The 11,705-nt window shown below is 43.3% G+C and overlaps 1 protein-coding gene across 1 annotated transcript; it reads right to left on the bottom strand.

The window, feature by feature from the left end:
• Nucleotides 1-10,485: 10,485 nt before the first annotated feature.
• LOC136488810 (uncharacterized) lies at nucleotides 10,486-11,336 on the bottom strand. Its single transcript, XM_066485620.1, has 3 exons — nucleotides 11,292-11,336; nucleotides 10,876-11,142; nucleotides 10,486-10,734 (listed from the first exon to the last, which is right to left on the bottom strand). The coding sequence occupies exons 1-3, from the start codon at nucleotides 11,334-11,336 to the stop codon at nucleotides 10,486-10,488; spliced, it is 561 nt and encodes a 186-aa protein (XP_066341717.1).
• Between the last annotated feature and the right edge of the window lie 369 nt (nucleotides 11,337-11,705).

The raw sequence follows: 11,705 nt of genomic DNA, 5'->3' as shown, positions 1-11,705 counted from the left end.
TAAGAGTGAGTTTGCCTGATAGTAATTCTCAACTTCTCATCCAACTTCCAACCCTAAGAAGATCAATGGGCAAGAATTGTGCAACTGCTGTCAAAGAGATTAGAGATATTCCGGTAGTGTGTGAATTTCCGGATGTGTTTCCTGAAGATTTACCCGGTCTACCACCTGATAGGGATGTACAGTTTAATATAGAGTTACAACCTGGAATAGCTCCGATTTCTCGGAGAGCTTATAGGATGCCACCTAAGGAATTGGCCGAGTTGAAGACTCAGTTACAAGAATTGATTGAGAAAGGGTTTATCCAACCTAGTTCCTCACCTTGGGGATGTCCGGCAATTTTTGTAAAAAAGAAAGATGAGACCTTGAGGTTATGTGTTGACTATCGTCCATTGAATGAAGTGACCATAAAAAATAAGTATCCATTACCTCGGATAGATTTGCTTTTTGATCAATTGGCCAGAGCCAAAGTTTTCTCCAAGATAGATTTGAGGTCTGGATATCACCAAATCAAGATAAAGCCTGAAGATATTCCTAAAATGGCATTTACCACAAAATATGGATTATATGAATACTTGGTAATGTCTTTTGGTTTGACAAATGCTCCAGCTCATTTCATGTATCTGATGAACTCAGTATTCATGCCTGAGCTAGACAAGTTTGTAGTGGTGTTTATTGATGACATTTTAGTATATTCCAAGAATAAGAAAGAACATGTGGAACATCTCAGAATTGTTCTGACCAGCTTGAGAGAACATCAACTATATGCCAAGTTTAGCAAGTGTGATTTGTGGCTTAAGGAAGTGCAATTTCTTGGACATGTCTTGTCAGCCGAAGGAGTTGCAGTTGATCCCAGCAAAGTGAAAGATGTGCTTGATTGGAAACCACCAGCCACAGTTCATCAAGTTCGGAGTTTTCTGGGTTTGGCGGGGTATTACCGTCGGTTTATTCCAGATTTCTCTAAAGTATCAAAGTCCATAACTAAGTTGTTGAAGAACCAAGTCAAGTTTGTCTGGTCATCTGAGTGTGAGGAGGCTTTCCAGACTTTGAAGAGACTGTTGACTACTGCGCCAGTGTTAGCCCAACCTGATATCGAAAAACCGTTTGATGTCTATTGTGATGCTTCAGGTATTGGTATTGGATGTGTGTTGATGCAAGAAGGCCGAGTCATTGCCTATGCATCCAGGCAACTTAAGTAGCATGAAGAACACTATCCGACTCATGATCTGGAGTTAGCAGCTGTGGTTCATGCTCTAAAGATTTGGCGGCATTATCTGCTTGGTAATACGTGCCATATGTATACAGACCACAAGAGCTTAAAGTATATCTTTACTCAGTCAGAGTTGAACATGCGACAAAGAAGATGATTAGAACTGATTAAGGATTATGATTTGGAAGTACATTATCACCCTGGTAAAGCAAATGTGGTTGCAGATGCCCTCAGTCGCAAAAGTTATTGCAATTGTCTGACAGTGAGAACAATGGGTTTGAATTTATGTCAAGAAATGGAAAAGTTGAATGTAGAAGTTATTCAACAAGGAAGTTTGACCAACATAATTATTGAAGCCACTATTCGAGATCAAGTTATTGCTGCTCAGAAGGAAAACAAGGGTATAGCCCATATCAAGGAAAGAGTCAAGAATGGAAAAGCGGAATGCTTTAGCATTGATGATGAAGATGTGTTGTGGTTCAAGGATCGCTTGGTGGTACCAAAAGTTCCTGAGTTGCGGCAGTCAATTCTAGATGAGGCACATGCTACTAGGTTATCTATCCATCCGGGAAGCAACAAGATGTACCATGACTTGAAGCAAAGATTCTGGTGGACTAAAATGAAAATAGAGATTGCTAGATATATAGCAAAGTGTGATACTTGTCAAAAGGTGAAAGCTATACATTTGAGGTCTGCTGGTGAATTACAACCATTACCTATTCTATCTTGGAAGTGGGAGGGCATAAGTATGGACTTTATTGTTGGTCTACCCAAGACATCAAAGGGGTTTGACTTAGTATGGGTTATTGTAGATCGACTCACTAAGTCAGCACATTTTCTTCCAGTCAAGACAATATATCCTACAATCCAATATGCCAAGATGTATTTAGCAAGAATCATGAGTCTCCATGGAGTACCCAAGACTATTGTGTCAGATAGGGGTACACAGTTTGTCTCTAACTTTTGGAAATAATTGTATTCTTCATTGGGTACCAAACTTCTGTATAGTACAACTTATCATCCGCAGACTGGTGGACAGACTGAAAGAGTCAATCAAGTACTTGAAGATATGTTAAGGTGTTGTGTCCTTAGCTATTCCAATAAGTGGGATGAATGCTTACCTTTGGCCAAGTTCTCATACAACAATAGTTATCAGGAAAGCATTAGAATGGCTCCATTTGAAGCACTCTATGGTCGTAGATGCAGAACATCATTGAGTTGGTCTGAGCCTGGAGAAAGAAGATTCTTTGGAGTTGACCTTGTGAAAGAAATAGAAGACAAGGTTAGGCGAATACAGAGTAATTTGAAGATAGCTCAGTCCCGCCAAAAGAGCTATGCGGATAGAAGACGGAGACCATTGGTATTTAACAAAGGAGACTTTGTATATCTGAAAGTATCACCAATGAAAGGAGTTACCTGTTTTGGTGTTAAAGGAAAGTTGGCACCTCGATATATTGGACCATATCAAATTTTGGAAAGGTATGGAAAAGTGGCATATCGCTTGAAATTACCTGAACATCTCGCAGCTGTACATGATGTGTTCCATATTTCTCAATTGAAGAAGTGTCTCCGAGTGCCTGAACAGAATGTTGAAGTTGAAGGAGTGGAACTAGAACCGGATTTAACTTATTCCGAATATCCTATATGAGTGTTAGATCAGAAAGATCGTGTTACTCGAAGATGGACCATCAAGTTCTATAAGATACAATGGAATCAACATTCAGAAGAGGAAGCTACTTGGGAATCAGAAGATTACTTGTTAGAAAAGTTTCCTGAATTTCTAGCGTCAATATAGAATAGAGTAATGTTAGTTGAGCTCGGTAGTACAAGTTGTGTTTTGTAAAGAGACCTCAGCTGTTTTATGGACAGATTTTGTATGTGTTCTCGTGACACATTTCCTTTTCCATTACTTACCCTATAGCTTTGAATCTCGGGGCGAGATTTCTTTTAGGGGGAAGGATTGTAACACCCCGGGTGTTTAAAATATTAAAAACAGGACATGTCATCATATGCATTGCAAGGCATTTGGTCATATTGCAAACTTTGATATGCATTCACTAAAACAAGTTTACATTTATGTTATGAGTGTTGAATTGAATTGTTTGAATCAAGTCAAAATTTGGTTTGGATTTGAATTTTCCAGAAAACCCTGATTTTCAGTATTTAAATCATACTCTGAAAACTCATTTCAAAATCTAAGCATATTTTGGGGTTGAGCCCAAAAGCAAAAGTGTAGAGCTTGATAAGTTAAGCAAAGTTTGTTTTCGGAGTTTTTCAAGTTATGTAGTAAAATTTGAAGTTATTTGAAAAGGCAAAATTCCTTAAATATCCCCGCTTTGGATTCAAAAGTTCATTTCAAAATGTAGGCCGAATTTGGGTAAGGTTTCTAAAGCAAAGTTGTAGAACTTGTGTTTTTGAACAACTTTTGTTTTTGGAGATTTTTGAGTTGTTATGAAAATTTGGGAGTAATTTGTGAAATTTGGCGAATGGCAAATCTGTAATTTTTGTGAACAGTGTCCACCGCCGAAGCTACATTGCCGGCGTTTCCTTCTTCGGCGTTCCAGGCGCGGTCGTGGCCGTTTTGGCATCGCGCTGGCGCGGTGAAGGCCACAACGCAGCTTCCTCGAGCTTCTTGGCCCCCTTTATAGTCTGAGCCGCCGTCGTCTTTGCCCTTTCTTCTTGCTCTGTTTTTCCCGTCACCTTGCTCATCTCTGGTGAGCCCGTGCCATCGTTGTTGTGCTCCGCCGTCGCTGATAAGCTAGTTCTAGCTTCGCTTACTCCTTGCGCATCCAGCCAACCCACCAATTTGGCTTGTCTTCATCAGGAACTCGAGTTGCATCGTCTTCTTCCTCGCGACCGGCAACTCCGTGCTGATAGGGACGTCAATCGATGCGCCTAGTCTTGGTGATCATTTTGGTACTTTGGCCGTTGCCGTTGGACTCACCGTCGACGAGTTTACGTCGGTCAGCGCCGTCGCCGTCGTGGTCAAACGCGCAAGGTTAGGGATGACAGGTGGGACCCATTGTCAGTGACTCAGCGTTCAAAGGGATTTTTCTATTTTCGGATTTGAATGAATAGTGATGCAATTTGTTATTTTTGTGTAGATTTATTTAGAGCTCCAAAAATTATGAAAATTTTTGTGTGACTCCCCTATGATGCATATTATTTAAGAAAAATATGAAATATTGTTTTTCAGCACTTTTTGAATGTGATAAAAATTGCTCAATTTATTAATAAATGGATTTCCATGATTTTTCTAGGCTTATTTAATTGTCCAAAAATTATGAAATTTGTTTTGCCACTTACTTATCATGTAATGAACATTTACTAAAATTTTGAGCTCAATTAGAATAAGTTGATTTATTTCATAATTTTGAATTAAATAAATAATTCATAAAAGCAAATAGTAACCTTTAATGATTTAGGTTTTGTTTGGAATTTTGGATTGAGTGATGACCTTGGGTCATTAGTTGATAATGATCCTTGGCAATTGATGTATGTGTTATGAAAAAGATTTAGTTGTTTGACTTGCAACTGTACCGCAAAGGGAAGTTGTATTCAAATTGTTAATTTTTGCATCCATCATCGAGCATCATGTTTCGTATTCTGCATCATGTTAAACATGGCATTGTTATTACGTGTAGTGAATGAAGGTGAACACGTGGTAGTTAATCAAGTTGTTGGGGAGGTTAATCCGTCTGTTGAGGTCGGATCGAATACTTGTGAAACGTCGTAGGAACCGGACTTTTCCGTCAACGAAGGCAAGCCCCGGATGCATACAACCCTACCTTGTGTTTTATAAATTAATTTCGCTTTTGCTTTCCATTACTGCATTAAGTGATTAGGAGTTAAGTAAGAGCCTAATTGGTGCATTACCACCCTTGTTATTCCATATTTACCATATTACCAGTTTTAAACTCGTATATGCCTAGTTTTGCTTAGCTATGCATAGAACGATGAAAGTCGGGTGACTACCTGCCACCTGCAAGTTTTAAATGGAACATTGGTTAATTATGTTAGCATGTGATATGGGAATGTGGAGTAATAAATCTAGACCGGGCGGACTCAGTGAGTGTGAGCCACCAGACATGGAGGTCTTGTGAGCGGGGTCTTTCTGCCTGTGTCGATTAAGGCACGTCCGTTGTTGAATTGCATGAGGTGAGAATTTGTAGTACTAACCACATACTCCGGTAAGCCTTTGCTCATCTATTCTATTATGAGAATGGCTACTCGCGCACTAGGAGTGGAGAGATGGCGGGAATAGCGTGTACCCACGTGGCCATGGGCTGGAATGGTGGAGTACTGTGTTCTCGGGTGGCGTGGACCCATTCTTGTTTTAGAGGATCTGAGGGTAGGTTGGTATATGTAGGTCGGGGACCTACATATGTCGTGTGGTCTGGAATCCCCAGCTGGGTTTTTAATCGGTTCGAATCGTCGTTGCTCCTCGGTTATGGAGACTCAACTCACTGTTCATCATCGTAGTATTAATAACTGGAACTTTAATAGGGCTTGTGAAGGTGTTGGATATAAAGTTTCATGATCTCAGCACGGATCGTGTCAGCTTTGTATATAATTCTTATGAAGTTTTCTATATAAAGAATTTTGTTAAAAGAGCTTTTACGCAAAAGAACTTTGATCATTGTTAAAGCTATACCTTGAATCCCTGAGCCTGCATTCCTAAGTTTATCAGTTAATCTTTCGGTTAAGTCTTGTTGAGTACTTTTGTACTCAGGGTTCGTTGACCCTTGTTGCAGGTGAGCCTCATGAGCAGATCTGTTTTGGATCGTGCTGCATGACTATCGTTCATTCTGACAATGAGAAGTAAATGTGTGATCCTTGGGCAGGATGTTTATTTTGTGTGCTATGTATATGTTAATTACGCCACTCCACTACTACTATGGTTTGTAATAATTATCGAACTTAGTTTGTAAGGTTTGAAACAGCTGGTTTGTAAACTATGTTATCATAAGACTTCCGCTGTTTTTACTCTGGTGTGGATATTTGAATAAATGTTGTAATACTGCAATGACTCTGTAACGTGATCCTGCTCGGAAATCGTGGATGATTCGGGGTTCCCCGAGGACACCCGACAGAATTCTTAAGTTACCAGGAACATATGCATAGTTGTCAAAGGTCGTTGGACAGTGACAAGTGCATATGGGTCCTATAATTTAAGATGTTCTGCCACATGGCGGTGAGCAGCAGCGGTGGTCGCGGCCAACAGTGGAGGTAGCCGGCCAAGGCACGCAGCGCAAATGCTGAACACGTGCACCAGCATGGCAGTGGGACGCGACCGGCACGATAGTGGATGTGGCCGGCATGGCAGTGGACACGGCCGGCGCGGCAGTGCAATGGCAAGACAGCAACGAGCCAGGCCAAGTGGTGACTGCGCCCAGAGCTAAGCCATGTGCCATGCATGCTTTTTAAAGCAGCTAGAAAATTTGTACATGGTGCTCCAAAAGCCGAACCAACTATTCGATGCACAAGAGGGTACGTTGGGCTATCAATTGGAGTCAAGATATCATACCACTTCCTAAGCCGATCGCTCTACAAATATCGCCAAAGGTGGCTTCGTCGACCCCTTTGTAAACCTACGTGAAACGACGTCACTCCGAACAATTTCATGTCGAACCCCCATTTCGACCTACGGGATGTACTAGTTAGTTATCCAAGTCCTCGACCACACATGTTTATCGCTGTTCGCAAAATGTTTTATAACATTTTTGTTTGATGACAATTTGATTAGAATACTCAGCAATATTATGTGATGCGAAACGTAACCTTTGTTCATGTTTCATATAAATGTTTCAAGGACCGAACATTGCTTTATAACTCATGCTTTACACATATGCACATAACCATAATGCTCATGCGATGTTTTAGCAAAATAGTGCAATGTACACCGAGGGTGTTACAAATCTACGCCCATAAAACAAAATCTCAACCCGAGATTTCATATGCCTAGTGTGAGAAAGAGATGGAGAATACATTTTGACGCAACAACTAACTATCAGAACCAGATAGGAGGTGGGGTGATGCTTTACTATGTAGCTCTCCTGTTCCCAAGTGGCTTCATCTTCTGAATGATTTTGCCATTGCACCTTGTAAAATTTTATCACACTGTTCCTGGTTACTCTTTCTTTCTCATCTAAGACTTTCATAGGATGCTCAACATAAGACAGATCAGGTCCGAGCAGAAGTCCTTCAATTTCCACCGCTTCTTCAGGAACTCGCAGACATTTCTTCAATTGTGAGACGTGAAACACATTATGAACCGCCGATAGGATTTTAGGAAGCTGGAGACGATAAGCAATGGGGCCACATGGCTGCCACACCTTGTATGGACCCACATACTGAGGAGCTAGCTTGCCATGGACACCAAACTGGTGCACCCCTCTCATAGGAGATACTTTGAGATACACATAATCCCCAGCTGCAAACTCCAAAGGCCTTCTTTGCTTGTCTACGTCAGCCTTTTGTCGGCTCTGAGCTACCTTCAAGTGGCCACAAATAGTACTTACTTTCTCTCGAGCCTCTTTTATGAAATCAGGCCTAAAGTACCCTTGGTCTCCTACTTCAACCTAGTTCAGTGGCGTTCTACACTTCTGCCCATATAAAGCTTCAAATGGTGCCATGCGGATGCTCTCCTGGTAGCTGTTATTATATGAAAATTCAGCTAACTTCAAACACTTATCCCACTTCTCAGGAAAAGAAATGGTACAAGCCCTCAATATATCCTCGAGCACCTGATTCACCCTTTCAGTTTGCCCATCAGTTTGTGGGTGGTATGCTGAGCTTCTAAGAAGATGAGTACCCAGACATCCCTGGAGTTGCTCCTAGAAGCGAGAGACAAAAATTGATCCTCTATCAGAGACGATAGTAAGAGGAACTCCATATAGGGTCACAATCTGATCAAAATATATTTCAGCATACCTCTTAGCAGTGTATCTAGTGTTCACTGGGATAAAGTGAGCAGACTTGGTGAGACGGTCCACAATGACCTAGATAGAATCGTAGCCTATGGATGTGCGGAGTAAACCCACAATGAAATCCATTTAAATATCCTCCCATTTCCAAACAGGAATGGGCAAGGGCTGCAGATATCCAAGAGCATGCAAATGATCTACCTTGACTCTACCGCAAGTGTCACACTCCACAACAAACTGGGTGATGTCTTGCTTCATGTAGGACCACCAGTACAATTTGCACAGATCATGGTACATCTTGTTGCTGCCAGGGTGGATAGATAGCTTTGAATGATGGGCTTCATTCAAAATCTTTCTTTTTAGCTCTTCATTGGACGGAACCACCACCCTGTCCTTATATCTCACCACTCCATGTTCATCAACACTAAAATGAGTGCCACGCCCTTCAGCCATCAACTTCCTGATGTGAGGAATCTCTTCGGGGTCTTCCTTCTGCTCCCGAATAATCTGCTCCAGCAATTCTGAGGTCAATGCAATATGAGCTAACACCTCTGTGTGGTTGAGAGACTAAGGTATTTCCTCAACCGGATGTGACTTATGGCTTAAAGCATCTGCTACAACATTGGCCTTTCTAGGGTGATAATGGACTTCCAAATTATAATCTTTTATCAACTCTAACCATCTCCTTTGCCTCATGTTCAGCTCAGACTGAGTGAAAATGTACTTGAGGCTCTTGTGGTCTGTAAAGATATGCACTTTGTTGCCCAATAGATAATGCCTCCAAATCTTCAGAGCGTGGACAATAGCAGCTAGCTCTAAGTCATGAGTGGGGTAGTTCACCTCGTGCTTCTTCAGTTGGCGTGAAGCATAGCTATCACACGCCCATCTTGCATAAGCACACACCCCAACCCCATCTTCGAGGCATCACAGTATACATCAAAGGGACTATCAATATCTGGTTGGGCCAACACAGGAGCAGTGGTCAGAAAAGTCTTCAGAGATTGGAAGGCTCCTTCACAAGCTGGGCTCCAATTAAACTTAGCTTCTTTCTAGAGCAGCTTGGTCATGGGCTGAGCTATCTTGGAGAAATCAGGGATGAAACGCCGATAGTAGCCAGCTAGACCAAGGAACTGACAAATCTGATGCACAGACTTAGGAGACTTCCAATCCAATACATCTTGCACCTTGTTGGGATCTACATAAATGCCTTCAGGTGTCAACACATGCCCCAAAAACTGCACTCGATCTAACAAAAACTCGCACTTGCTGAATTTAGCATACAACCGGTGCTCCCTTAGTCGAGTCAGTACTATCTGGAGGTGTCGGGCATGCTCTTCATCATTCTTGGAATAGATCAGGATGTCATCAATGAAAACCACCACAAACTTATCCAGCTCCGGCATGAAAACTGAATTCATTAGGTACATGAAGAAGGCAGGAGCATTGGTGAGACCAAAAGACATCACTAGGTACTCATACAGCCCATACCTAGTAGAGAAAGCTGTCTTTGGTATATCATGTGGCTTGATCTTGATCTGATGATAGCCTGATCTAAGGTCAATCTTCGAGAACACCTTAGCACCAGCTAATTGATCGAACAAAGTATCTATGGGGGGCAAAGGATACTTGTTCTTGATGGTTACTACATTAAGAGGGTGGTAATCCACACACATCCACAAGGTACCATCCTTCTTCACAAAAATAGCCGGGCAACCCCATGGTGAAGAACTCGGGCAGATGAAACCTTTGTCCATCAACTCTTCTAGTTGCTTCTTTATTTCTGCTAGTTCCCTTGGAGCCATGCGGTATGGGCATCTAGAGATGGGAGCAGTACCAGGCTCAAGCTCAATGGAGAACTCTACCTCTCTGTCTGGTGGCAACCCTGGAAGATCTTCAGGGAAAACATCTGGAAACTCACATACTACTGGAATGGAGGTAAGACCAGGAGCAGTTTCAGCATGGGCAGCAACAGGTAAGACTGGATCTGAGGGTACAATAAGAGACATCCTATCCTCAGAAGAAGGAAGCCATAACTCCACACTTCTTCTCTTCATATCCAATACTACCCCATACACCCGCAACTAGTTTATTCCAAGAATAGCATCAATGCCTTGCCCAGGCATTATCATGAATTGTAGACGGTAAGTGTGGGTGGCTAATACCAAACTTACTGTATCCGTGCAGGTATTGATGAACATTTGTGAACCCATAGTACAGATCTTATAGGCATATGGTATAGCCATAAGTGATAAGTTGTGCCGCTCTACAAACCCCATGTGATGCACTAGAATCGAACAACACCAAAGCTGGATGGGAGTCGATGGTAAACATACCAGCCATAACTGCCTCCTGCTACATAATCTGCTCAACATCTGTGAAGTGCACCTGACTGGATCTACTGGGCACCTTCTTCTTGATGATGGCCCTCTTGATAAGCCTGGAATTTGCGAACGGTTGAGATGACTGAACTGGCTGATGTTGGGGACACTCCCTGGCATAGTGGTCATCTTTGCCACACTTGAAACAAGCACCAGGCTTATTCCCGAACCCCTGATGAGGTGGGACCTGCTGTCCCTGAGACTGCTGAGGCTGCACCTGCTGCTGAGGTGCATGGTACTATGTAGAGGAAGCTTGCGAAGTCTGCTAGGGTGGCCAGAATGAAGGCCCGCCGGATGGTTGATAGGGCCCCCACCAGACAACCTATATCTTCTGTGTGTGAGGGTGGCTAGAGGATCTAGCTACCACCCGCTTCCTCTTCCAATCAGCCTGAGACTCCCGCTGAAAACCCTCCATAGCAATGGCGGCGTTCATCAGAGCCCCAAAGGTCTGATAGTTCACCGTGTAGAGCTTTTCCTGAAGAAGGGGAGCTAGACCACGAAAGAAGCATTCCCTCTTCCTGTCATCAGTATCCACCTGACTGCCAGCATACTGAGCCAAGTGACTAAACTTGGTCACATATTCCATCATTGTCCTGTTCCCCTGGCGCAGCTCTAGGAACTCCGTCACCTTCTAGTTGATGACACCAGTGGGGATAAAGAACTCTCGGAACATGGTGGAGAACTCCTGCCAGGTCGCCGGATGATCCGGTAGCTCCGTGGCCTGGAAGGTTTCCCACCAACCACCTACGGACCCAAAAGCTGCTATGCCGCAAAGTACACCTTCTGCTCGTTGGTCACTCCGAGCAGCCGAAACTTCTGCTCCATAGTGCGAAGCTAGTGCTCTGCCTCTAGAGGCTCATCAGATGGTGTGAAGGTGGGTGGGCGAGTCTTGAGGAAGTCCTGATAAGAGGACAATCCCTCAGGACGATGGGCACCACCCTCATTCCCACCATGACCCCCATGGGCTCCACGGGCGAGGTCCACGATAGCCTGTGCCATAATGTCCATGGCCCGGGCTATTTCCTGGCGAGCAGCCAACAACTCTGCCATAATCTCTGCGGGAGTCAACGGCGGCGGCGGTGGCGACGACGAGAAAGGATGAGGAGCCAGAGGTGGAACCTCCTGACCTCCCCCATTGCCGCACTCAATGGCCCGGCCACTATCACCCTGGCCCTCATGAGCCACCCTAGAACT

Source organism: Miscanthus floridulus, chromosome 10, assembly GCF_019320115.1.
Source record: "Miscanthus floridulus cultivar M001 chromosome 10, ASM1932011v1, whole genome shotgun sequence".
Classification (NCBI taxonomy): domain Eukaryota; kingdom Viridiplantae; phylum Streptophyta; class Magnoliopsida; order Poales; family Poaceae; genus Miscanthus; species Miscanthus floridulus.
The sequence above is the reverse complement of the archived record's forward strand: the minus strand, read 5'-3'. Positions and strand labels throughout refer to the sequence as shown.